Source organism: Peromyscus eremicus, chromosome 8a, assembly GCF_949786415.1.
Source record: "Peromyscus eremicus chromosome 8a, PerEre_H2_v1, whole genome shotgun sequence".
Taxonomy (NCBI): domain Eukaryota; kingdom Metazoa; phylum Chordata; class Mammalia; order Rodentia; family Cricetidae; genus Peromyscus; species Peromyscus eremicus.
This window is the reverse complement of record NC_081423.1, coordinates 52,126,697-52,154,115: the sequence shown is the minus strand read 5'-3', so window position 1 is coordinate 52,154,115 and position 27,419 is coordinate 52,126,697. Positions and strand designations below refer to the sequence as shown.

Sequence of the window (27,419 nt, the reverse complement as noted above, 5' to 3'; positions counted from 1 at the left end):
CGCAAGTCCGGTCTTCGCTGGTGGCGCTCGTGGATGACGTAGCAGCGCGCCAAGATTCGCGGAGTTGTGGCGCTGCGTGGACCGCTTCACGTGAGTAGGACTCGCGCGTGCTTCCCCGAGTTGCTCGTTGGTGCAGCTCCATGGCTCACACGCTCAAGCCTGATCCAGGCTGTATCGGGTTCCCCGCCAGGCCGGGCTGGGTCCTCCTGGGCCCGCGTGCCTGAGCTAGAGCATCCGTCCGCTGGAGCGCGTGTTCTACAGACATTCGGTGTAGGTGGACGACAGGATTGAAACAGCCTCCCGTCACGGCCCCGTTCACTCATTCAGTCATCCATTCATTCAGTCAGTCATCCATTCATCACCAAGTGTGTCCATCAGGACACTAGTCGTTGGGAATATAGCCCCGAAATAAAATCCTGTACCGTTATTCCTGGAGCTTATATTTCGCTGGGAATGATAGATAGAATCTTAATAAAGTAACTCCAGAGGGATGGAGATGTAGCTCGTAGAATGTTTATCTGGCATGGATGGGGCCCTGGGTTCGATTCCCACGACCTCATTAACCGGGGGTTGTGAAGAACACCTAAAGTTATAGCACTCGAGAGGTTTTGGGAGCAGAAGGATTAGAAATTCAAGGCCATCCTCAGTTACACAGTGAGTTAGAGGTCAGCCTGGGCCAAATGAAACCCTGTTTTGTCGTTGTTGCCAATTGTTTAAAAAAAATTTTTTTCAGAAGACTGAGTAGGAGGAGGAAACAGGTGTGGTAGGGATAAAAGGTTCATTCATTCAACAACTTGTTTGGTTGGTTGGTTTTGCTTTTTTGAGACAGGGTCTCTTTATACAACCCTGGCTGGCTTGGAACTCAGAGATTCACCTTCCCCTGCCACCTGAGTGCTGGGTGGGATTCAGGGTCCGTGCCATCACCTTGCCCGGCAGTGGCAAGTGTTTATCCATTAAGCCATCTCACCAGCCTCGAAATCAGGGTCTTCCTGCTAGCTTATGGCAGATAGGATGTGGTTGTGTAGTAGTGGAACTGTTCAGGAATCCAGTGATCTGGATCTATAATCCCAGCATTTGAAGGAAGTGGCAAGAAGATTGAGTTCCAGGCCAGCCTGGGACTGTATAATAACCTGACTTTGACTCAGAAAACAAACAGCAGTAACCAAGAAACCAATACGTTCATCAGTCCAGCCAAGTGGTGATGGTGACTTGGACTGCTGAGGTAGTAGACATGAAAAGGCCAGAGATTTAAGGTGTATTTGGAAGTAGATGTGTTGGCAGATGGAGTCTGGAGAGGCTGAGGGAAAAGGACTATTAAAGTTGGCTTACTTTTTACTTTTTGTAGTTCTGAGGATTGAACCTCAGGCCTTGCATGTGCTAGGCAAGTGCTTTATCACTGAATCCAGAGCCTACACATTCAGCTGAGCAACTGTTTGGATGGTAGTCGTGTTCCCTGGATGTGGAGGACTAGAGGAACAGCAGATCTTCCTGATTGGGGGTGCCAGAAGTACTCCAGTTACTTTAAGCTTCCAGCTCCCTCCAGCTCCCTTCCCATGAGCTCAGTAAACTATTATTCCTCTTGAAAAACAACAACAAAAAAAAAAAATACAAGAGGGAAGAGGAGAGATAAGTCTGTTATAACCTAGGCTGTCCTCAAACTCACTGTGTAGTTGAGGATAACCTTGAGCTCAGGATCTTCCTGCCTCCACATACCATGTGCTGGGATTACAGGTATGTGCCACTTTGCCCAGTTTATGTGGTCCTGGAAATCAAACCACACAGGGCTTCATGTATGGTAGATAAACATTTTATTGAGTTAAATCCTCAGCCCCAGTTGGCTATATTTATGACACACTTATATGTAGATGTGATGGTATTTAAGTATACCAATCTGGAGTTTTAAAGAGAGTCACTGTTGGGAAAAGTTATAGAATATTTTGGCAAATATTAGTTTGGATGCTATCAAATTGGTGTTTTTAGTTGAAAACAGTAGCCAGGTGGTGGCAGCGGCGGCGGCAGTGTTGGTGGACACCTTTAATCCTGGCACTTGGGAGGCAGAGGCAGGGGCAGGGGCAGGGGCAGGGGCAGGCGCAGGCGTATCTCAAGTGATTTTGAGGCCAGCCTAGCCTCAAAGCGAGTTCCAGGACAGCCAGGACTGTTATACTGAGAAACCCTGTCTCAATAAACAAAAACAAACAAACAAACAAAACCACAGTTGAATGGTGGCAATTTCATTGGTTTATTCTAGTAGGTAGTCTTTAAAGCACAGAACTGGAAGCCATTTAACACAAAAGAAGAGAAATATAAAACCATGGGCACCTAACATTTAGAAGTTGAGCAAAAGAATAGGAGTCAGCTCAGGTGAGTTAGAACAATCAACCAAAAGGTGGAGGAGGTTCAGGAGAATATTGCTGTCATTGAAGCCACCAGAGGAGGGTGTTTGAAGAAGTAGAAAATGAATGAGTCACATGCTGCTGACAGGATTTATAAGAACAGCTAAGAGGTCTCTGGATTGACAGAGCATCACAATACTGTTCTTGTCAGGGTAGTAAAAGAATTCGGTTTTGTTTTAAAGATTTTTGCCCCCATTTTGTGATGCTAGGGATCAGGTCCATCACCCCAGCACACTAAGTATTCAGCCTGCATCCTGAGCGTCCCAAACACTGTTGCAGTCAGAGAAGACAATCTGTGGAAACTAGCTTTCTTCCATTTTGTGGGTTCTGGGGATCAAACTCAGATCATTAGGTTTGGAGGCAAGTGTCTTTACCTGCTGAGCCATCTCACTGGCCTATGGAATACATTTTTTTATTTTCTTTTTAAGAGTTTATTATGTATGCAGTGTTCTGCCTTCGTGTGTGCCTGTACGCCAGAAGAGGGCACCAGATCTCATTACAGACGGTTGTGAGCCACCATGTGGTTGCTGGGAATTGAACTCAGGACCTCTGGAAGAGCAGCTAGTGCTCTTAACCTCTGAGCCATCTCTCCAGCCCTATTTTTATTTATTTATTTATTTATTTATTTATTTATTTATTTATTTATTTATTTATTTATTTTGGTTTTTCGAGACAGGTTTTCTCTATGTAGCTTTGCGCCTTTCCTGGAACTCACTTGGTAGCCCAGGCTGGCCTCGAACTCACAGAGATCCGCCTGGCTCTGCCTCCGGAGTGTTGGGATTAAAGGCGTGCGCCACCACCGCCCGGCTATTTATTTATTTTTTAAGACAGAGTTTTACTGTGTAGCCTTGGCTGGCCTGGAGCTCACTGTATTGACCAAGTTGGCCCTGAACTCACAGAGATTTACCTGCCTCTACCTCTTGAGTGCTGAGATTAAAGATGTGCGCCACCATGCCTAGAAATGTCTGTTTTTTTTAAAGATTTATTTATTATGTTTACAGTGTTCTGTTTGCATGTATTCCTGCAGGCCAGAAGAGGGCACCAGATCTTATTACAGATGGTTGTCAGCCACCATGTGGTTGCTGGGAATTGAACTCAGGACCTCTGGAAGAATAGTCAGTGCTCTTGTTTTTTTGTTTTGTTTTGTTTTGTTTTTGTTTTTGTTTTTTCGAGACAGGGTTTCTCTGTGTAGCTTTGCGCCTTTTCCTGGAACTCACTCTGTAGCCCAGGCTGGCCTCGAACTCACAGAGATCTGCCTGCTCTGCCTCCAGAGTGCTGGGATTAAAGGCGTGCGCCACCACTGCCCGGCTTAGTCAGTGCTCTTAACCTCTGAGCCATCTCTCCAGCCCCAACATCCGGTTTTGAATGAGTTAAGTTTGAGTCATCCACATGGAGATGTGAAGCAGTAAAGTTCTTTACTCCCTGCTTCCCCCGAAAGAGACAAGTGTACATCTGTGAGCCCTGTGTGTGGGCTGATGGTTGAATGAATGGAGCACATTAGAAGCCCTGAGCTCGCCGGGTGGTGGTGGCGCACGACTTTAATCCCAGCACTCGGGAGGCAGAGCCAGGCGGATCTCTGTAAGTTCGAGGCCAGCCTGGGCTACCAAGTGAGTTCTAGGAAAAGGCGCAAAGCTACACAGAGAAACCCTGTCTCGAAAAAGAAAAAAAAAAAAAAAGAAGAAGCCCTGAGCTCCAAAGGTGCTGTCTAGAAGGGAGGTGTTGTGAGCACTGGGCAGTGAGAACATCCCAGTTGGTACAGTGTGCTCATCTTGAAGAATAGAGAGACTAGAGCTGGTGAGCAAAGGGAAGGGGTTCAGCAGTTGGAAAGGGTTTGTCAGACTTTGGATTTACCTGGAGCAAGAATGTGATGTTTTGAAAGCAGTGAAGCAGGGGAACTGTTACTCGACTTTACCAGCCAGGCCTAGCCCATCTTCATCCTCTGAATTCATGTCTCAGACACTGCTGTGACTAAGTACCATAGACTGTTGTACCACCACAACAGAGCTGCTCAGAGTTCCAGAGGTTGGATCTGAGATCAGAGTGCCAGCGTGGTCATTTTCTTTATTCTTTTTTTATTTTTGTTTTTTAAGATGGAGTTTTTCTGTGTAGTTTTGGTGCCTGTCCTGGATCTCGCTCTATAGACCAGGCTGGCCTCGAACTCACAGAGATCCACCTAGCTCTGCCTCCCCAAGTGCTAGGGTTAAAGGCATGCACCACCGCCGCCCCACTACGGTTATTTTCTTGTAGAAACACATTCTAGGTTTCATACTGCTGACCTTGTGTCTGTGCATGGTAGACACTAATTCCATTCATTAAGGTATAGCCCTCATCATCCTAATACTCCTAAAGACCCCTGTTGAAACATTGTCATATTGGGAATTAGGGTTTGAACATAAGAATGTAAGCAAGGGATAAAAATGTTCAGTTCTGGGGCCTGGATAGATGGTTCAGCAGTTAAGGGCACTGGCTCCTCTTCCAGAGGTCCTGAGTTCAACTCCCAGCAACCACAAGGTGGCACACAACTCTATAATGAGACCTGGCACCCTCTCTAGGCATGCAGGCAGAACACTGTATACATAATAAATAAATAAATAAATACTTAAAAACAAAACAAACCAAAAACATTCAGTTCCTGGCAGATAACATTTACTCTAGGAAAGTCCTTCCTAACTGAAGTAACAGGTTGGTGTCCTTAGACCCTTAGTGTTAGTCACACTGAGCTGAAATTGTCTGATGTATTTGTTCATAGTAATATTCTTCTTTTGTTTGTTTGTTTGGTTGGTTGGTTAGTTGTTTTTTTTTTTTTCGAGACAGGGTTTCTCTGTGTAGTTTTGGTGCTTGTCCTGGGTCTCGCTCTGTAGACCAGGCTGGCCTGGAACTCAAAGATATCCGCCTGGCTCTGCCTCCCGAGTCCTGGGATTAAAGGCATGTGCCACCGCCACTCGGCCAAGGATGTGTCTGTATGCCTCTCCCTCACACTACTGTTATATGTGTGTTGGCATGTGCATGTGCTAGAGGTTGAGCCCAGGGCTGAGAACGTGCTGTACTGCGGAGCCATCCCTTCCCAGCCTGAAAAACCTACATTTTGCATGATTAGTTGAAAATCCCCAGGGCTACCCTTTTCTGAATTCCCCTGTGATGTCCCCCTTCTCCATGTCCAGTGTCTGGGTTTCTGCGGAACTTGAAATCAACTACTGTTGTTTTTTTTAGGAACCTAATCCATCTCTAGAAGGTCACCTGCAGAGATGGCCCCTGTCCTTCACTTTTATGTCCGTCCCTCTGGCCACGAGGGGGCAGCCTCTGGACATGCTCTTCGGAAACTACAAGATAAACTGCCAAAGCTTCAGAGTGTGGAGACTGAGCTGTGTTACAACGTGCGCTGGGCAGGTTGGGCCTAGATGTTGGGTTTACATTTTGTTGTTTGGTGGGATGTTTGAGTCGGAGTATCATGTATCCCAGACTGGTCTTGAACTCTGCCTGTGGCTAAGGATGACTTATGCTCCTGATTCTACTGCCTTACCTCTGGAGTGCTGGGCTGGTAAAGTCTGGTAAAGATGGCTCATTACATCCAGTGTGAGGTGTTGGATTTCCTTTTTGTTTTAATTTTTTACCCCATTTTGTTTTTAATTATGTGTATATGTGTGTATTTGTTTGTGTAAGTGTGTACATAAGTGCAAGAGTCCAGATCTCCTGGAGCTGGAGAGAAAAGTGGCCTTCTAACATGAGTGCTGGCAATTAAACCTGGTCTTCTGTAAGAGTAGATTGTGATAGTAACCCCTGATCTATCTCTCTAGCCTCCTGTTTGATTTACTTGTGTGTGTGTGTGTGTGTGTGTGTGTGTGTGTGTGTGTGTGTCCATGTTTACTCTAGCATGTGGAAGTGAGAGGACTCTTCCTTCCAACATTGTCAGACTCAGGTGCAGGTATGTTATGTGTATTTGTGTTTTACCTACATGCATGTCCATACACCACGTGTGCCTGCTACTGCAGAGGCCAGAAGAGGGCATGGATCCCTTGGAACTGGAGTTAAAGATGGTTGTATGATGATGGAAATTTCTTGTCCCTACCATCTGCTCCCAAATTCCTTCTCAATTAATTGACTCAGAGATAATATAAATTACAAATGCTCAGCCAGTAGCTGAGGCTTATTACTATTTAAGTTAATTATATTCCTTATTTACACTCTGCCACATGGTAGTACCTTTATTAGCATGGCACATTCATCTCCTGCTCCCTCTGCATGTGGCTGGCGATTCCTAACTCCACCCTTCCTCTTCCCAGAATTCAGCTCAATCTCTTCCTGCCCAGCTATCAGCCAATCAGTTTTTTATTAGCGAATGAGAGTAATACATATTCATAGTGTTGAAAAAGATTGTTCCACAGCATGCCCCTTTTTTGTCTAATTAAAAAGGAAGATTTTAGCCTTAATATAGTAAAGCTATATACAACAAAAAGTTATTAAGAATTACAGTAACAATATCCATTTTCTTTGCACTTGACTAAATTAGAGAAAATATCTATCTTATTTTGATGAGTCTAAAGTTTGTATCTAATTTACTTTCTATTATAACCAAGGAAAACTATAATTATAACTATTTAGTCTTCAACTTCATCAAAGACCCCAAAAGGGTGAAGTGTTACCTAATGACAGGGACATCAGGCTGCCTGGACAGTCACCAAAGTTCCTCTGCAATGTTGGGGCATCCAACTCTGGCCTGTAGGTCTAGAATATCTGACAGACTTTTCTGTGAAGTAGGATTTCTGAAGGACTGTCACGCCTTGTATTGGCAAAGTTTGGCAGTCACTTTTCTGTCCTGCTTGTCCAGTTTGGACAGCATACTGTCAGCAGTTGAGGCAAGAGCAGTTTCTTGCCTGGTGGCTAACTTTTGCCACAAAGAAAGTAAACTTGATAGGGAGTTTCTTCGATGCCCTTGATCTTCTCTGAAGTAGATTGGTGCTGCCAGGAGTAGACGTGTCTCACTGTCATGAAAAGCTTTAGGTTATTAAACATATTAAATGCAATGTTCTGTAGATCTTTGAAGTGTGTGAAGACCATCTATCTAAATATATCTGTGTATGACTTTGAAAACATACCTAACATGACTATAAGTTTGACTATTATAGATGACTTTTAATTTGTATTTAATTATACATTACATTTTTAAATGAGTTGCATAAACATAATACATTAAGAGTAGAAATATACATACAGTACAACAAAATTAACTTTAAATTTGTATCAAAAAAACTAATGTAAAATATTTAAGATTAATAGTTGTTTTTTTTGGATTAAAGCAGATTCAATAATCTACCCTTTTATCCTATCATTTTTATATCCCCCCTTTTCAGAACAAGATCTCTGAATCTAATCTCATTTGTTTAGCTTTTTTCCTGACCATTATAACAACTTGTAACCAAACCCCCCTAAAATGGTAATAAATATCCATAATCTGTTTTTTGGGAATGTAGTTGTAGACTACTGCCTCCTGATTGGGGGCACTGTTAATCTTTGGGGGACTCTGAGAAAATTTAGTATTATAGTGAAGTCCTGACTGGAGTATTCTGTGAGGCTAGATCATCTCAGCCAGGAGCCTTGAAGCGGCTCTGGATGCAGAACTCAGAGGAAACTGCAACAGAGGGGCTCTGAGACATTGGATCATCTGGGCCATCTGTTCCCATTGGAGATTTTTCAGGGGGTCTTCCTCGATCAAACCTGATTTTTCTTAACCCAGAATGAATCCAGAACCTCTCATTTCCTGTGGAAATAAAAGCAGAACCTCTTTCCCAAAGTAACCTATCTTTTGACTTAAATTTTGAAGTCAGGCTATTTTTACAGTATGTAGGATGGTTTTAATCTAGCAGTTTTTGTAATCAAATGTCTCTCAGCAGTTATCATTTGTTCATTAGCAGTCAAAAAATTTAAAGACAATAACATATAGTATCCAGACTGTGTATTTTCCATCTATACATGGCTTATTATATCTTTTTATTACTCTTTTCCTTTTTTTAAAGACTTTATTCATCCTTTTTCTTTTCTCCTAAGCCTACATATATTTATTATTATTATTATTGTTGTTGTTGTTGTTGTTGTTATTTTCGAGACAGGGTTTCTCTGTGTAGTTTTGGTGCCTGTCCTGGATCTCTCTTTGTAGACCAGGCTGGCCTCGAACTCACAGAGATCCACCTGGCTCTGCCTCCCAAGTGCAGGGATTAAAGGCATGCGCCACCACCGCCCAGCGCCTACCTATATTTTTAAACACACTGTGACCCATTTAGAGCTTTTTTCCCATCTGAATCTGTCTTCACTGTGTATCTGTAACTTTTCCTGTCTGTGTGAGCAAAACGGCTGTGTAACTTACTTAGATCATGGTGTGCTGTTGCTGGCTCCTCCCCCTCAGTTCTCTGAGAGTCTAGTCGCATGGCAGGGGCATGTTTACTGCCAGCTCTGGGAGCCATGTTTACTACCCAAACTCTGGGAATTTCTAGCCATGCCACCACCAAGTAACATGCCACTGGCTGCTCATAAACACCATATAAGTGTTTGGTAGCAGAGCCTCTTAAAAGAGTTGCCCGTTTTTGCTGCTAGCACTAAGTCAGGAAGTAAGTCTTAAAGGAGCCGTGCCTCTGCTCATCACCAGCAAATAGAGCCCACTGGAGAAAAGGCAGCTACCAAGAAGCTGTGCTTAACTCTGTTCTTGTGTGTCTAGAATCCTTTTTTAAACTTTGTCAAGTTTTATGTGGAAATTTCAGCCACACATTGGAACACCATATCTAAACAGGTTTCCTGTCCCTACTACCTGCTCCCAAATAACCAGCAGCCGCTTCCCAAATAACTGACTCAGAGACTTAATATAAATTACAAATGTTCAGCCAATAGCTCAGGCTTATTACTAACACGCTCTTACATTTTAAATTAACTCCTATTCCTTATTTACGCTCTGCCACATGGTGGTACCTTTATGAGCATGGCACATTCATCTCCTGCTCCTTCTACATCTGGCTGGTGACTCCTGACTCCACCCACCCTTCTTCCTCTTCCCAGAATTCTCCCTAGTCTGGCTCTCAAACTCAGTCTCTTCCTGCCCAGCTATCAGCCAATCAGCTTTTTATTAGCAGACGAGAGTAATACATATTCACAGTAGAAAAAGATGGTTCCACAGCAGTTGTAAGCCATCATGTAGGTGCTGGTAATCCAACCCAGGTCCTCTGGAAGAGCAGCCAGTCCATCTCAGCCCTGGGATGTTAGATTGTGGGTTGTTTTGCTTAATTAACTAATTTGAGGGAGATCTCTCTGTGTAGTCCCGGCTGTCCTGGAGCTTGAAATGTAGACTAGGCTGGCCTAGAACTTGTAGAGATCTTCCTGTCTCTGTCTCCCAAATGCTGAGAAAAGGTGTGGGCCATATGCCCAGTTCTAGGTGTTGGTTTCTGAAAGGAGGTGATCTGGTATATGAGGCAATGTCTTGAGGTGCCTTGTCCTGTCTCTGCAGCTGAGGCCCTTCCAGGGGCTGAGGAGATGAAGAAGTTGAAGTGGCTCTTTGGCTGCCCTTTGTTGCTGGATGATGTTGCTCAGGAGTCCTGGCTTGTTCCTGGCTCCAATGACTTGTTGCTGGAGGTGGGACCCAGGTACGCGGTGGGTTTCTTCCTGGGGCAACTTGGTCCCACATTCCCAGCACATCTCCTTTTCACACTCACTGGCAACCCCTTCACTTCTGTCTTTCTCCTTTGCCTTGTAGTCTTTGGAGATTTTCCTTTGCTCCATCCTCTCTCTACCTGGGAAGCCATGTGATATTTTCCTTGTGTGGACAAATGTCTTGAAAACTGAACTAGCTCCCAAATCTGTTTTAGAATCAACCCCTTACACTCGGAGAAGTTCAACGGTGCTTTCTCACGAGTCCCATTTGTTAGGGATTGACCCTAGGACTTAATGCATGCTGAGTAAGCACTGCACCATTCAACAGTGGGGGTTATTTTACCTTTTCTTCTGAAAGATGATTTTGCTAAGTTTCCCGTACTGGCCTTGTGTATGGGTATGTGCAGCTGAGTGCAGATACCCAGGGAGGCTGGAGACATCAGATCTCCCTAGAGCTGGAGTTACACACAGTCATGAGCCTCCTGACATGGGTCCAAGAACCAAACTTGGGTTCTCTTGAAGAACAAGGCACTCTCTTATCCACTGAGCCATCTCTCCAGCCTCTGATTAACTTTTGAAAGCAGGTTTTCTTGGCACCTAGTCTGAGGCAGGAGGCCAGTGGTAAAGAGGTAATAGTGGTGTGTTGGGTGGATCTGTGGGCAAGATCCACCTTCTCAATGATGCTTGTTAGGGCCTTCAGACCATAACTTCCTGACTCTTTCCTCAGGCTGAATTTCTCTACTCCAACATCCAGCAACATTGTTTCTGTGTGTGAGGCCGCTGGGTTGAGAGCTGTGGATCGGGTAGAGATGACCCGGCGCTACCGGCTCTCGGTGAGGTGTGGGCATTGTGGTGGGAAATCAGGAGGAGTAAGTGGGCCAGAGATTAGATCCTAAACTCTCACAAAGTCGCGGGAGAGGGAGGGGAGAGCTCTTGGCCTTAGGCCTGACCTGTACGCTTGGGAGGTTGTTTGCTGCTTTGAAGGTACCTGGTTGAAGGGTAAATGGTCCATCTGGGCTTCCCAGACTGATCTATGCATCCTGGCACAGGTTCATCCCCAGATGGGGAATTTTTTGTTTTGTTCTTTTTTTCTTTTTCTTTTAGTCCGAATAAAGATGCCCTGTGGGCCTGAGTATTCATAGCTCAGTGGTAGGGCTTTTACCGAGTATATTCAAACCCTGGCCTTGATATCTGCACTAAAACAGGAAAATGGTGCTGTATGGTGGTAGTGGGGTGAGTAACGTGAAGGTTCAGAGTGAGTCCTTTGTCTCTGTTCTTCAACTCCAACTGTTGTTTTCTTTATGTATCCTCCCACTAGTTTGCTCACCACCCTACGGCTGAAATGGAGGCCATTTCTCTGGCTGCCTTGCATGACCGGATGACTGAGCAGCAGTACCCTGACCCCATCCAGAGCTTCTCCCCTCAGAGCATCCCAGCCCCACTCAATGGCACCATCGACATATTAGCTGAGGGTCGGCTTGCCCTGGAGCAGGCCAACCAGGAGCTAGGTGAGCAGGTGTCCATGGGAGATGAAGGGAAGGGCCCGGCATAGGTCAGCAGGACTGCTGAGACATGGAATATGGTGGCCTGAGGCATGCTGTCAGCTCCTCTAGGGTTTGTCTTCTAGGTCTGGCCCTTGACTCCTGGGACCTGGATTTCTACACTAAGCGCTTTCAAGAACTGCAGCGGAACCCGAGTACAGTGGAGGCCTTTGACTTGGCTCAGTCCAATAGGTGAGGAGGAATGCCTTTGTCTGCTGTCCCTTACCCTTCTAGGAGTCTACTTTTTTTTGGGGGGGCGGGGAGGTTGAGACAGGGTTTCTCTGTGTAGTTTTGGAGCCTGTCCTGGATCTCACTCTGTAGACCAGGCTGGCCTCGAACTCACAGAGATCCGCCTGGCTCTGCCTCCCGAGTGCTGGGATTAAAGGCAAGCGCCACCACCGCCCGGCTAGGAGTCTACTTTTAAATCGTGGTTTTGTCTTTGGTTCTTGACAAGTGACAGTGGCAGTGTACGTAAGGATTTTCTGGAATGTACTTTGACATCTCCTAAGTATGAATTAGCTGTGACTGCTGTATGATGCTGTCGAGGGGATACAGCACTAAAGAGTGACCCGTTCTCTCTACCTTCCCCTCCTGTCACTCCCACAGTGAGCACAGTCGACATTGGTTCTTCAAGGGCCAGCTCCATGTGGACGGGAAGAAGCTAGGACATTCCCTGTTTGAATCCATCATGAGCACTCAGGCATCCTCCAACCCTAACAATGTCCTCAAGTTCTGTGACAACAGCAGGTTGGCTGTGCTCTGGGCTGAAGGGCTCCTGGGTTGGAGAGAAGGGAAGCCTTGGACCCTGGTTGGGTTGGCATGGCTCTTGGGGAAAACAACAGAGTGGAGCATGGCTATGTCCATAGTGCGATCCAGGGGAAGGAAGTCCGATTCCTACAGCCCGAGGACCCTACACAACCAAGCTGCCTCCGGCAACAGCAGGGGCTTAGACATGTTGTCTTCACAGCAGAGACACATAACTTCCCCACAGGTGAGTTGGGTCCCAGTGTAGACAGGTAAATATAGAGAGTAGGGGGGTATAAAGGTCCCAGGCCCTGAGGCTGAGCCTAAGTTGTTCTTTTTTCCATGGAGGACATTAGCGATGGGTGTATGTGGTTGGGGGAAATGGGGCAGGCGTTAGGGGTCTGTGTGTCCGTGTGTTTACAGCCCTGGCTGGAACTCGCTTTGTAGACCAGGCTGACCTCGAACTCACAGAGCTCTACCTGCCTGTTTCTAGGGTGCTGGGATTAAAGGCGTGCAGCACCCCTGGGCTCGGGATGGTTTTATGGATGTCACCCACATCTCCTTTGCTTTCTCTTTGCAGGAGTGGCCCCCTTCAGCGGAGCAACCACAGGCACCGGTGGCCGCATCCGAGATGTCCAGTGCACGGGTCGTGGGGCCCATGTGGTAGCTGGCACTGCTGGCTATTGCTTTGGAAACCTGCACATCCCAGGTTCTATCTTTTCCTCCTCTAACCACCTTCCCTGCTTCCCTGTGTCCTGGGGGCACAAACACTTCATCTCTTTGGTCTAAAGTCAGCTGGGTGTAAGGGAGAGCTTCACAGTAGTCAGTTGTTTTTGTTTTTGGTTTTTTGTTTTGTTTGTTTTGTTTTGTTTTGTTTTTCGAGACAGGGTTTCTCTGTGTAGTTTTGGAGCCTGTCCTGAAGCTCACTTGATAGCCCAGGCTGGTCTCGAACTCACAAAGATCCACCTGGCTCTGCCTCCCGAGTGCTGGGATTGAAGGCATGCGCCACCACTGCCCGGCTCAGTAGTCAGTTTTTGCTGACCATGAACATGAGCAGTACAAACTGAGGGATTTGGAGATTGCCAGACTGACTTTGGAGACCTACAGTTTTCTTTAGAAACCAGCATTCACTTAGGAAACATGAGACCGGGTTATCTTATGATCAATACTTGTCCACTAAATCCAGTTTCTTTTCTTTAAGGGGGTGGGGGGGCTTTTTTGTAGTTTTGGTGCCTGTCCTGGATCTCGCTCAGTAGACCAGGCTGGCCTTGAACTCACAGAGATCCGCCTGGCTCTGCCTCCTGAGTGCTGGGATTAAAGGCGTGCACCACCACTGCCCGGCTTTAAATCCAGTTTCTTAGAGAACCTTAAGAGACTGAGGGGCTGTTGTGGGACAAAACTTTTCCTGGGAAGACACAACATACACGTGGACTCACCCACAACAGACCGAAATACGGATTCCACCACAGTCCATCTTGGTGAAGCAATGAGTTTCACTGGCATTACGTAATATGAGTATGGGTCAGGGGTCACTTACAGGAGTAGAAATGACTCCAAGACAGCTGCATCACCAAGACCCGCCCCAGCATGGGTGACATGGGTGACACACTGCACAGCCTGTAGGCAGCTCAGCCGGTTGGAGAGTGTCCTCCTTTCCAAGTGGCTCTGGTCTCCGCCTCTTCCAGGCAGTTGGGAGGGATCTAGTGGCTGGTCAGTTTCAGGGACTTCCTGAAGCTATTTTGAGTTTTTTACCTTTTTAAAGAGCTGTTCTGCAGGATGGAATGTTTCCATATCTGAAAAACTTACACAACAGGGCCTGGAGAGATGCTCAGTAATGAAGTGTGCTACTGTTGCGGGGACTTGAGTTTGGTTCCCAGCACCCATGTTGGTCGGTTGGTTCACAACTGCCTGTGTAACTCTAGCTCCTGCAGGTACCCACACATATACACATCGTTTTATAAAATGATAAAAGTCTTGTTTAAAAAAGAAGGGGCTCTGAGTGGTGGCGCACTCCTTTAATCCCAGCACTTAGGAGATGTTGTTTTTGTTTTTTACTCTTTTTTGGGGGGCTGCTACTCAGCTCCCAAATAAATCACACACGGAGGCTTACTCTTACTATAAACACCCACCTGGCCTTAGCTTGGCTTAGTTTCTAGCCAGCTTTCCTTAAATTATCCCAACTACCTTTTGCCTCTGGGCTTTTCCCGTTCTCTTACTTCTGTAAATTTTACTCTTACTTCGTGGCTCGCTGTGTAGCTGGGTGGCTGGCCCCTGGAGTCCTCCTCCTCCTCTGGCTGCTAGATCTCTCTCACTCTTCCATCTCCTTTCTTCTCTCCTTTCTCCCAGATTTCTCCTATATATTCTCCCTGCCTTTCCTTTCTCCTGCCTTGCTGTTAGCCAGTTCTTTATTAGACCATCAGGTGTTTTAGACAGGCACAGTAACACAGCTTCACAGAGTTAAACAAATGCAACATAAACAAAAGTAACTCACTTTAAAACAACATTCTCCAACAGAGAGAGGCAGAGGTAGGTGGATCTCTTGAGTTCGAGGACAGCCTGATCTACAGAGTGAGTTCCAAGATAGCCAGGGCTACCAGAAAAACCCTGTTTTGAAAAGCAAGAAACCAAAAAGGAGCTATAGAGGGATAGCTTAGCAATTAAAAGTACCTACTGCTTACGCAAAGCACCAAGTTTGGTTTCTAGCACCCATGGAGGTGGCCCGCAACTGTCTGTAACTGCAGCGCCAGGGTGATCTGATGCCCTCCTCTGGACTCTGGGTACCTGCACTTACATGTGCACATAAACATACATGTACATACACAAACATAAATTTTTTAAGAAGGGGGAGAGACTATTTTATTTTTATTATTTGATACAGTTGAACTATATAGCCTAGAACTCACCAAGATCAACCTGCTTCTGCCTCTCGAGTGCTGGGATAAAAGGAATGGGTTGCCCAGCCATTTCTTGGAGAGGACCTGAGTTAAGTCCCAGTACTTAATTCAGGTAATTCTAGCTCCATGAGACTCAACATCCTCTTCTGGTGTCCGTGGGCACGTGTACTAACATGTGCACCCACACAGACACACAAAATTTTTGTGGGGGTGGGGGGAGCTTAAGTGGTCTGATCCTAGGACTGGGGTGTGGCAGAGGGGTAGTTCTTACTTAGCTTGTACAAGCCTCTGTTGGATAACTAGCATTACTAAAGGATAAAAAAGCCTAAAAGGCTGGTTTTGGTGCACACCTTTAATCCCAGCACCCAGGAAGCAGAGGTAGGCTGATCTCTGAGTCTGAGGCCATCCTGGTCTACAGAGTGAGTTCCAGGAAAACCAAGGCTACACAAAGAAACCCTGTCTCAAAAAACCAAAAAACAAAAACATAAAAAACCCACAGGTACCATAAATAGGCTCTACACAGTTGAACAAGGCTTTGATCCCAGCACTCAAGAGGCAGAGGCAGGGGTATCTCTGGGTTCCAGGCCAGCAAGGCTGCAAAATGAGACCCTGTTTCAACAAACAAAACAAAAAAAGTAACAAATAAATGAAAGTATCATGAGACAAGGAAAGGCTAGTGTTGGGGATGGGAAGCAGGCCATTGTTAACTGTCTGCTTTCCACCTCCACATTCTAACCATGCCGGCAGCTTCAGTGCCTAGAGTCGCTTTTCACTTCCTTTTACTTCCGTGCTGGGGACCGAACCCAGGGCTTGTACGTGCTGTGCACATGCTGACAGAGCTTGTACGTGCTGTGCACATGCTGACAGAGCTTGTACGTGCTGTGCACATGCTGACAGAGCTTGTACGTGCTGTGCACATGCTGACAGAGCTTGTACGTGCTGTGCACATGCTGACAGGGCTTGTACGTGCTGTGCACATGCTGACAGAGCTTGTACGTGCTGTGCACATGCTGACAGAGCTTGTACGTGCTGTGCACATGCTGACAGAGCTTGTACGTGCTGTGCACATGCTGAATCACTGAGCTGCCTCTCTAGCTCATCTTTATAGTCTATTGACCCTTATCTTTCCATCTCAGGTTATAATCTGCCCTGGGAGGATCCAAGCTTCCAGTATCCTGGGAACTTTGCCAAGCCTTTAGAAGTTGCTATTGAGGCCAGTAATGGAGCATCTGACTATGGCAACAAGTTTGGAGAACCCGTGCTGGCTGGTGAGCCTTGGGGTGTATAAGAAAGAATAACGCACTCCAGAGCGGCTTGTGGGTGTGCTGTGACCCAGGGCTGCGGTGCTGCACAACTGGGACTTAACCTCCTTTCACTTCCACACTAGGATTTGCCCGATCTTTGGGTCTACAGCTTCCGGGTGGTCAGCGGCGTGAGTGGATCAAGCCCATCATGTTTAGTGGGGGCATTGGGTCCATGGAAGCCAAGCATGTGGGCAAAGAACCCCCAGAGCCAGGTAAGAGCCTTTCTCTGCATCTAACCAGCTTGCTCTCGGTGTAGGACAACCACAGGGAGGGAACAGGGAAGACACGGGGTGGTTTCTGCTCTCCTGCCTCCCACCTCTTCTCCGTACAACAGGTTGTCAGGCAGGACAGTTTTCTGTTAGGTGGGCACTCTCAGTCTTGTGGCTTTAATCCCTGCCAAGTGTACTCGTGTATTGCAGGGGCCCTTACCCCTACCCCTGTGTTAAGTCACTGAAGCCAGTGTTTATACTTAGTACCTGCTTTATGCTCAGTACTTTTCTCTGCTGGCTCAGCTCAATAGAGCAAACATTATTAAGTGCTGGGCACTGTGTTTAGGGCTGTGATTAAAGTCTAAGCCCCAGACCAGTTGGATGGCTCAGTGGGTAGGACATTCGCCAAGCAAGCTGATGACTGAGGTCAGTCTCTGAAACTCATGGAGGGAGAGAACTGAAAACTGAAAGTTGTCCTCTGACCTCCACATAAGTACCATAGTACTGTGGTATCTGTATGTTTCTGTGTGACGCACACATGCTCACACACACACACACACACACACACACACTAAGGAATTAAGAAAAATGAAAGGGTTGGAGGGATAGCTCAGAGCTTTAGAATACATGTTGCCCTCACAGAAGACCTGAGCTCAATTTCCAGCATCTCATGGCAGTTCACAACCATCTGGAATTCCCGTTCCAGGGACCTCTCTGAGTACCAGGCACACATACAATGCACATACATACTTGCAGGCAAATACTCATATATATAAAATAGGATTGAAGGGGACACCACCACTGCCTAGTCCTAGTCCACATCTTTTTTTCTAAAACACACACACACACACACACACACACACACACACACACACCCTTTTTTCTTTTTTAAAGATTTTATTTATTATGTATACACTGTTCTGCCTGCATGCCAGAAGAAGGCACCAGATTTCATTATAGATGGTTGTAAGCCACCATGTAGGTGCTGGGAATTGAACTCAGGACCTTTGGAAGAACAGCCAGTGCTCTTAACCGCTGAGCCATCTCACCAGTCCCACGTCTTTTTTCTTAATATTTTTATTTTTAGCTGGGTGATGGTGGCACATGCCTTTAATCCCAGCACTTGCGAGGCAAAGGCAAGAGGATCTCTATAAGTTCAAGGCCAGCCTGGTCTACAGAGCGAGTTCTAGACAGCCAGGGCTACACAGAGAAACTCTGTCTTGAAAAACAAAATTAAAAAAATTTTATGAGTGTTATTTTTTGGGATTATAATAGAATTACGTCATTTCTCCCTTTCCTTTACCCTGATATACTCCTCTTTGCTTTCTTTCAAATTCATGGCCTCTTTAATCATTAATTGTTTTTTGGTTTGTTTTTTTTTTTTTTTTTTTTTTTGGTTTTTCGAGACAGGGTTTCTCTGTGTAGCTTTGCGCCTTTCCTGGGACTCACTTGGTAGCCCAGGCTGGCCTCGAACTCACAGAGATCCGCCTGGCTCTGCCTCCCGAGTGCTGGGATTAAAGGCGTGCGCCACCACCGTCCAGCTTCATTAATTGTTTTAATATATTACAGGCATATAGGCACATACATAAGTAGAAAAATATGGAACATTCCACTAATACGCATGTCATCTTTGTGCAGGAGCCAGGCTAATCTTTGTATTTTTCCAATTTTACTATGTGTGCTACCAAAGTAAGCGCTTTCTTTAATTTTTTTGAGGTAGGGTCCCACTATATAGTCTTGGCTGTAACTCTTAGAATTCCCTATGCAGACCAGGCTGGCCTAGAACTCACAGAGATCCACCTGCCTCTGTCTCCCTAGTGTTGGGATTAAAGGCATGTTCCATCACGACTGGCTTTTTTTTTTCCCCCTTTGGTTTTTTCGAGACAAGGTTTCTCTGTGTAATTTTGTGCCTGTCCTGGATCTGACTCTGTAGACCAGGCTGGCCTTGAACTCACAGAGATCTGCTTGGCTCTGCCTCCTGAGTGCTGGGATTAAAGGTGTGTGCCAACACCACCCGGCATTCATTTAGTATCTTAATTTTTAAAAAATTATATATGTATGTATATGTGTGCTACATGCATATGGGTACTCTTGGAAGCCATGAGAGGCTACTGAATCCCTTGAAGCTAGAGTTACAGGTGGTTGTGAGCTCTAAGTACCAAATCAGGTCCTCTGGAAGAATATTGTGTGATAAGCCATCTTGACAGCCCTTCAGATAACATTTTGAGTTCATTTTTATATGTTGTATGAAGTTGGCATCCAACTTCATTCTTTTATGTGTGGTGATCCAGCTTGCTTTAGATAATCTTCTTGGTTGAACTGTCTTCATATTCTATTCAGAAGTCAGTTGGCAGAGACTGGGGATATAGATAGCTCAGTGTGTGGCTCTCGCCTGGCATGCTTAGGGCTTACATTCAGTCATGTGGTTGCTGGGGATTGAACTCGGGACCTCTGGAAGAACAGCCAGTGCTCTTAACCTCTGAGACACCTCTCCAGCCCCAGGCTTTATATTTTCTTATGAACTTTAAAATCAAGTTATCAGCTGGGCGGTGGTGGCGCACGCCTTCAATCCCAGCACTTGAGAGGCAGAGGCAGGTGGATCTCTGTGAGTTTGAGGTCAGCCTGATCTACAGAGCGAGATCCAGGAAAGGCGCAAAGCTACACAAGGAAACCCCGTCTTGAAAAAACCAATAAATAAATAAATAAATAAATAAATAAATAGAATCAAGTTATCAATTTGTGAGAAAGTCAGCAAAGACTTTGATAGGCACTGTGTTGAATCTACAGATAAGTTATGGGGAATATTGCCACCCCAACAGTATTGCCTTGCAGTCTATGTATTGTTTCCTGTATTTGCCAAAACAAATAATTACTCTTGTATGTAGATGACTTTGTACCTGTGAATAAAACTAGGCTCAATTCCTTGACGTGTATTTCCCTGTTAGAGAATAAGTGTGTTGGTAATTTTAGAAAAACTTAGTTTTACTTTATGCATCTGACTGTTTTGCTGCATGTATGTAAATGCACTATGAGTGTACAGTGCCTACCAAGGCCAGAGGAGGGTATCAGATCCTCTGGAACTGGAGTTAGAAGCAGTTGTGAGTTGCCCTGTAGGTGCTGAGAACTGAATTCAGGTCTTCTGCAAGAGTAAGCACCAAGCCTTCTCCTAACTCTGCGTCCCCGTCATTTTTATTATTGTCGCATTGTCTTCCATAGTTGTGTGGTTGCTCTGCCCTCTGCCTAGTGGATCATTGTGGTCCTGCTCCCTCCCATCAGATTCTTCCGGACTCATATTGTCTTGCTTTAATGGCCTCCTATATAGCCTCCCCGGGTTCTGGTTCACACTTCCTCCCTTGCAGGCATGGAGGTTGTAAAGGTTGGGGGTCCCGTCTACAGAATTGGAGTTGGGGGTGGAGCTGCTTCATCTGTGCAGGTGAGTGAGAACAGTTACAGGCCAGCTTTGATACCCTGGGCCCCTTGTGGGGTGTGTGGGTGGGGCTCCCAAGCCTCTCTGAGCTGAGCTATGCCCTGTGCTTCCTCAGGTTCAGGGCGACAACACCAGTGACCTGGACTTCGGAGCTGTGCAGCGGGGAGATCCAGAAATGGAGCAGAAGATGAATCGTGTAATCCGGGCTTGTGTGGAAGCCCCAGGAAGAAACCCCATCTGCAGCCTCCATGACCAGGGTGCCGGTGGCAATGGTGAGGGAAGGGGTCAGAACAAGTCAGACTGGGTTAGGGAGAAGGAGTGAGGATTTGTGGCCAATCACCAAGCTCTGCAGCGCCTTCTCCATGCCCTCGACATGCTGGCCAGGCTCAGGGGTGGGGGCCTAGAGCCTGCTGCTGCCAAGGCAGGGTAGACAGTAAGTGTGTCACAGCAGCTCTTCAGGGACGTACAGAATTAGGGGCTACTCTGGAGACCAGGAAGTGCTCTGTTCTCCTGGGGCTGACCATGACCAGGTGTCCGTCCGTCTCTTCCCGCCGTTCTCTCACCAGGCAATGTCCTAAAGGAGCTGAGTGACCCAGCAGGAGCCGTCATTTATACCAGCCGCTTCCAGGTGCTGCATAGGTCTCACCCCTGGAGCTTGGCCGTCCTCTCCGCCCCATTTCTAGCAATACGGCGAGGCAAGGCGATGGCCACTGACCCTTCTTGTCTTCCCTGCCGTCTGTGCAGCTGGGTGACCCGACCTTGAACGCACTGGAAATCTGGGGGGCCGAGTACCAGGAGTCAAATGCACTTTTGCTGAGGCCCTCGGACCGGGACTTCCTGAGTCGTGTCAGTGCCCGGGAGCGCTGCCCAGTTTCTTTTGTGGGCACAATCACTGGAGACAAGAGAGTGAGTTGGCCCCAGTGATCAGGAGCAGGTGCTCCAGGCAGGCTGGAGCTGCCTGGGCACATGGGCTTGGGGAAGAAATGTTGAGGGAGCAAAATGAGATTGAATGGAAAGTGGGCGTAAGAGGAGTGGGGAACAGAGCAGGGGTCGGGAGAGAGGGGGACCTCAAGGAAACCAGACAGGATGGGAACATTGTTTCCTGCTCTCTAGGCACATTCTCTGCTGGTATTCAAGGTCTCATTTTCTTTGGGGGCTGTCCCTGGGGTCCACAGATCATGCTAGTGGATGATCGTGCATGTCCTGTGGAAAAAAGTGGCCAGGGAGATGTCTCCCTGACACCTCCTCCAACCCCTGTGGACCTGGAACTTGACTGGGTTCTGGGAAAGATGCCGCAGAAGGTATGTGGGCCAGGGGAGGGGGGGGGTGTTTTCCTGTGACTGTCCTGTCACAGTAGCTTTCCCGGTGCCCGTGTTTGTCACCTGTGTGCCCAGCCCTTCTCCGGTGCTTACATTTGACTGTTCTTCCATTACAGGAGTTCTTCCTCCAGAGGGAACCCCCCGTGCTGCAGCCTCTGGTCTTACCCCCGGAGCTGAGCGTGCGCCAGGCTCTGGAACGAGTTCTAAGGCTGCCCGCTGTGGCCAGCAAGCGCTACCTCACCAACAAGGTCCTTGTAGCACACTTGGCCTTTTGCGTTGTTCCCTGTCTTGCAGCCTGGCCCTCCTCCCCATTGGGGTTTCCTCGGCTCTGGGAATGAAGGGGTTGGGGAGTGTGGCGTCCTCAATGGCCTGTTGTCCCTGGCCCACCTTCTGTGTGCTCTGCTTGCAGTTAGGCCATAGCCAGCCCACTTTGACCCTTGCCTTCTCTCCACATGCATCTGGTTCCATAGGTGGATCGCTCGGTGGGTGGCCTCGTGGCCCAACAGCAGTGTGTCGGGCCCCTGCAGACGCCTCTGGCTGATGTGGCTGTTGTGGCACTGAGCCACCAGGAGCTTGTAGGGGCCGCCACAGCTCTGGGAGAGCAGCCAGTCAAGAGCCTGCTGGACCCCAAGGTGGCTGCCAGGCTAGCTGTGTCTGAAGCCCTCACCAACCTGGTGTTTGCTCTGGTCACCGATCTCCGGGTGAGCCCCCTCCGTAGCTTTCCCCTGGGTTCTAGGCCTCTGCATCTCTCAGCCACTCTCCCTCTTCCCGTTAGTTTCTGTGCGTAGACTCCCAGGCCCTGTGCATCTCTAACGCCATGTCCATGTCCCTGCTGTGCCCAGGATGTGAAGTGCAGTGGGAACTGGATGTGGGCAGCCAAGCTCCCGGGGGAGGGTGCAGCTCTGGCTGATGCCTGTGAGGCTATGGTGACAGTGATGGCGGCACTGGGTGTGGCGGTAGATGGTGGCAAGGATTCCCTCAGCATGGCTGCCCGGGTTGGCACTGAGACCGTGCGGGCTCCTGGTAAGGATGCGGCTCTTGGGAGAGGGAAGAAGGTCCTGTGGGCTGGGCTGGTACCTTACTTAGTTGTATTCCTCCTTCTTGGTAGGGTCGCTGGTCATTTCAGCATATGCTGTCTGTCCAGACATCACAGCCACTGTGACCCCAGACCTCAAACGTCCTGCAGGGAGAGGTATGGCTTCATCTTCCTTGATCTTGTGTATATATTCGGAGCTTGGTCCTTGGTTTGGGGTCTGTTTCATGAGTCCTGGTACCCCTCATCTCAGCACTGAGCAGTGTTGACTTTCTAGGATTGGCAGTTGGGGTGTCTCTGTGTACTGTGAACGGCAGTGCTGGGGTGCTGAGGCAAGGTCTCGAGCGGCTCTCCCCTTTCCTTAGGTCATCTGCTCTATGTGCCCTTGAGCCCTGGGCAGCACCGGCTGGGAGGCACGGCCCTGGCCCAGTGTTTCTCCCAGCTTGGGGAGCACCCTCCTGACCTGGACCTTCCCGAGAACCTTGTGCGCGCCTTCCGTATCACCCAGGGGCTGCTGAAAGGTGAGTGGCCTGGTGTGTGGTAGCAGACCTGTGGCAGGCGCCGGCCTCCTGCACAAGTGAGCATGGCGTGCCTAGAGTTCAGGCTCTCCTGTTATGCGTGCCTGCCTGCCTTCTCACACTCACGGCCTCTCCGGAGGCTCTGAGGCTGGGAGGCTTGGCCTGAGGTGGCTGAACTTTTCTTCCTTCCTCCAGACCGCCTTCTTTGCTCAGGCCACGATGTCAGTGATGGAGGGCTCATCACCTGCCTGCTAGAGATGGCCTTGGCTGGGAATTGTGGGATAGACGTGGATGTGCCTGCCCCTGGGATCCATGGTGAGGAGCTTGGGGGTCTAGCCTCAGGCCTGGGCCTCCTTCTTTATTTGTAGACCCTCTGGTGTCAACAGTGTGGTGTCTCTGACCCTTTCTCCTGAGTCTTAGCTGTCTCGTCCATGCTGTCTTCTTGTTCTGAACTGTGGCCTTCTAAGACCTCTCGTAGTTCCTGGTGCGGCTGCCATGCGCTCCCCTTCCAGATCGCATCCTCCCTGAGTCCTGGCAGTGTCCTAGTCATCCTGACTCCACCCCATTTCCCTTCCAGCACTGCCTGTGCTGTTCGCGGAGGAGCCGGGCCTGGTGTTGGAGGTACAGGAGGCAGATGTAGCCGGAGTATTGCAGCGCTACCAGGGTGCTGGCCTACACTGTCTGGAACTGGGCCACACAGGCGAGGCTGGGCCCCAGGCCATGGTGAGGAAGCCAAGGAGAGTGTAGTGTTAATGTGAGCCTGTAAGAAAGCCCACTCTGAAACCATGATGGGCCACACTGCCTCCTGGCCTTCATCAGTTTCCCTTCTCCAGGTCCGAGTGTCAGTGAACGGGGCTGTAGTTGTAGAGGAGCCTGTTGGGCAGTTGAGAGACCTCTGGGAAGAAACAAGTTTCCAGCTGGACCTGCTGCAGGCTGAGCCACGCTGTGTGGCAGAAGAGAGGCAGGGCCTAAAGGAGCGTACAGGACCCAGCTACTGCCTGCCACCCACCTTTCCCACTGCCTCTGTGCCTTGTCAACCTGGTAAGGGAGTGTGCACAAGGCTTGGGTGCTTGGACCTGCTCAGGGGAAGGTGTCTGGGGTTTGGAGTGGGTAGGTGACCATCTGCTCAGAGACACATCTTCCAGGCGGTCCCATCCCCCGAGTCGCCATCTTGAGAGAGGAGGGCAGTAATGGAGACCGAGAAATGGCTGATGCCTTTCACTTGGCTGGTTTTGAGGTAAGCACAGGGGCTAGCAGAACTGGAGATCTTGATCTAGTCTTGGCTGTACCCTCTGCCAGTTTCCTCCCTATCCTATTAGGTGTGGGACGTGACCATGCAGGATCTCTGCTCTGGGGCCATCGGACTGGACACGTTCCGCGGTGTGGCCTTTGTGGGTGGCTTCAGCTACGCAGATGTTCTGGGCTCTGCCAAAGGTCAGTGTGAAGACTACTGCGTGCTCCATTTCCACATCCTTGAAAAGATGTCTTTGACTCCTTCTGCCTAGGCTGGGGCTGCTTGTTACCCCCACCAAGCCTGGCAGAGTGCTCTGGTTCAGGACCAGAGGCCAGCAGAATGACTAGGGATACCTGAAATGGGGCAGCTGGCTTCCCAGGGCTGTACAAGCCTGGAGGGCATATGCCTCATCTGAATGGTCAGCTGCTCTTCAACTTGATCAGATTGGCCTGTCCTGTGGGAAGATGGCTCACCACAACCGCAAGAGAGGCCAAAAGTTCAGACTTTCTGTGTGTGAAAAAAAAATTTTTTTTTTTAAGTGAGACAGTTTCACGAAGCCCAGGCTACTCGGGCTGTTTACGTCTCACTTTGACTTAATTGTTCTGCCTAGGTTGGGCCGCTGCAGTGACCTTTAATCCACGGGCCAGGGAAGAGCTGGGACGATTCCGCAGGCGGCCAGACACCTTCAGCCTGGGAGTGTGTAACGGCTGTCAGCTGCTGGCGCTTCTGGGCTGGGTGGGAGGTGACCCCAATGAAGAGCAAGATGAGTCAGGCCATGACTCCCAGCCACCACAGCCAGGCCTCCTGCTGCGCCACAATCTGTCTGGGCGGTATGAGTCCCGATGGGCCACCGTGCGAGTGGAGCCCGGGCCAGCCCTGATGCTTCGAGGGATGGAAGGCTCTGTGCTGCCTGTGTGGAGTGCTCATGGGGAAGGTCAGGCTGGGGAAGGCAGGGGAGGGTTTGCGGGCTGGGGCTGGGGCTGGGGCTGGGCCTGAAGAGGCTTAGCTCTCACTTGCCTTTGTCCTTTGCTTCCAGGTTACATGGCGTTTTCTTCTCCTGAACTCCAAGCCAAGATCAAGGCCAGGGGCTTGGTTTCTCTGCACTGGGCAGATGATGATGGGAACCCCACAGAACAGTACCCCATGAACCCCAATGGATCTCCAGAGGGCATAGCCGGCATCTGCTCCCGAGATGGTCGCCATCTGGCCCTCATGCCGCACCCTGAGCGGGCTGTGAGACCCTGGCAGTGGGCGTGGCGCCCCCCTCCCTTTGATACCCTCGCTACCTCCCCCTGGCTGCAGCTCTTCGTCAATGCCTGGAACTGGACACAGGAGGGCAGCTGCTGAGGAGGCAGCATGACCACCCCGGCCCACAGCTCAGCCTTTGATTCTGCTGCCCTGTCCCCATTGCCTTCAGGAGTGTCCCCACGAGATTTCCAGAAGCATCTTGGACAAACAAGAACCAAATGCTAGGGACATCTCAGCTGCATTGCTCGTTTTAGCCTCGCCCTTGCAGGGGCTGCTCCTCGCAGTCCTTGAGTTTCACATGAGCCTCCAGCAGGCAGCCTCTGGCTCCAAGGACAGCCGACAGCACAGGGCAAAGTTCTGCTGGCACTCCTCCCCAGTGGTGATCACCATGTTGCCTCTCACTCTCTCGATCTGAGCTCTGAACAAGGTATATGTCCCTTTTCTCTCTTTGCTTTTTAGAGACAGGCTTTCAGTCTGTAGCCCAGGCTGACCCTGAACTTGATTCTCTAGCTTCAGCCTCTCAGGTGAGTGCCACTGTGCTTGGCACTGGTTTGGGGACTCGGAGTCATGTACCAGCCCCTCCCAGCCCCTCCCAGCCTCTCCCAGCCTCATTGCTTTAATCTGAAAAGAGCAGATTTCTGGATTCCTTTTCAGATATGCTCTGCTAGTTGTGAGGAATTGTTGCTTCTGGCCATGCTTAAGGTTGACCTGTGCCTGCCTGGGATCACATTCCTGATGGTTGCATCATCTAAGTAGTTGGTTCCTTCCATCCTACTGGGGTACTACCTCTTGTCATTCATTCTGTCTTGTTCCTTGATCAGTGATGGTGCCACGCACTGGTCATGCCCCAATGGAGTTCATAATCTTAATAGAATTGAAATAATAGCTACTTAGCCTGTACTAACAAGCTGAGTAGGTCTTGGGTAATTTATGTGTTTGAATTCTCATAAAAACTAAGAAAGGTACTTGAGGCATTTTCCAGTTAACAAAGGAAAGGTTAATAATAAACTGTCTATGATTGGTCACAACTTGAAAGGGATAGCAAAGGGCCCTGCTCACCCAGCTACATCTGCTTCTGATCTCATCCTGAGGTCACAGGTCACATTTCCAGGAAGCAGCTGTTCTTGCTGACAGCCATCTCCCATCATCCCTTGCTTCCTTCCCTCAACAAATGTATTCAGAAGTCACTTATATGCTAGAGTCAGGTGGTCCCCTATGAAGTTCTACATCATGATTAAAGGGGTTTCCCTGTAAAAACACTGGCATCTTAATTTTTTATTTTATATTATTTTTAATTTTGTGTGCGTTGGTGTTTTGCCTGCATGTATGTCTGTGTGAGGGTGTCACAAGCAGTTGTGAGCTGCTATGCAGGTGCTAGGAATTGAACCTGGGTCTTCTGGGAGAGCAATCAGTGCTTTTAACTGCTGAGCCATCTCTCCAGCCCTGCATTTTGCAATTTCTAAAGGGTTCGGGGTTTGGGGGAGGCGGAGCACTTGTGCTTCGGCTAGTGGTGAGGTGGTGTTAAGTTGCAGGTTGTGGGTACAGCTGAGTGGTGGAGCCCTTGCATAGCATGTTTGAATTCCCAGATTGGATTTCCCTGTAGCACCACAAAAAGGAAGGGGTGTGGAGATAGGAGGTCAAGTTTTTTTTCCTTATTGCTTTGCAAAAAAAACACAAAAACCAAAGAACCTTTCCTAAGCAGAGTGGTTCTAAGGATTTTGTTTGTATTTTTGAGGCCCTATGTAGTCCTGGCTGGCCTTGAACTAATGTAGCTGAGAGTAATCTTACATTTTTGGTTTTGGGCCTAGCCTTTAACGGCTGAGCCATCTCTCCAGCCTGAGAGTAATCTTTAAATCCTGGTCTTGTACCAAATGCTGGGATCTACCCATAAATGACCTGTTTTGGCCATGTGAATATTCCCTTCTG

At 48.4% G+C, this 27,419-nt stretch overlaps 1 protein-coding gene and 1 non-coding gene across 2 annotated transcripts; one reads left to right on the top strand and one right to left on the bottom strand.

Moving 5' to 3' along the window:
• Pfas (phosphoribosylformylglycinamidine synthase) lies at positions 1 to 26,080 on the top strand. Its single transcript, XM_059270952.1, has 28 exons — positions 1 to 90; positions 5,604 to 5,780; positions 9,880 to 10,015; positions 10,750 to 10,855; positions 11,341 to 11,530; positions 11,650 to 11,755; positions 12,170 to 12,310; positions 12,430 to 12,554; positions 12,888 to 13,016; positions 16,338 to 16,469; positions 16,589 to 16,717; positions 20,074 to 20,147; positions 20,257 to 20,413; positions 20,708 to 20,769; positions 20,886 to 21,047; positions 21,317 to 21,442; positions 21,577 to 21,708; positions 21,931 to 22,161; positions 22,303 to 22,483; positions 22,569 to 22,652; positions 22,859 to 23,014; positions 23,207 to 23,326; positions 23,589 to 23,734; positions 23,845 to 24,052; positions 24,157 to 24,248; positions 24,331 to 24,445; positions 24,856 to 25,179; positions 25,282 to 26,080. The coding sequence occupies exons 2-28, from the start codon at positions 5,639 to 5,641 to the stop codon at positions 25,590 to 25,592; spliced, it is 4,017 nt and encodes a 1,338-aa protein (XP_059126935.1). The 5' UTR covers positions 1 to 90; positions 5,604 to 5,638; the 3' UTR covers positions 25,593 to 26,080.
• Positions 18,308 to 18,411, bottom strand: LOC131918092 (U6 spliceosomal RNA). Its single transcript, XR_009380841.1, has one exon. It is a non-coding gene; the product is annotated as a U6 spliceosomal RNA (small nuclear RNA).
• Positions 26,081 to 27,419: the final 1,339 nt, after the last annotated feature.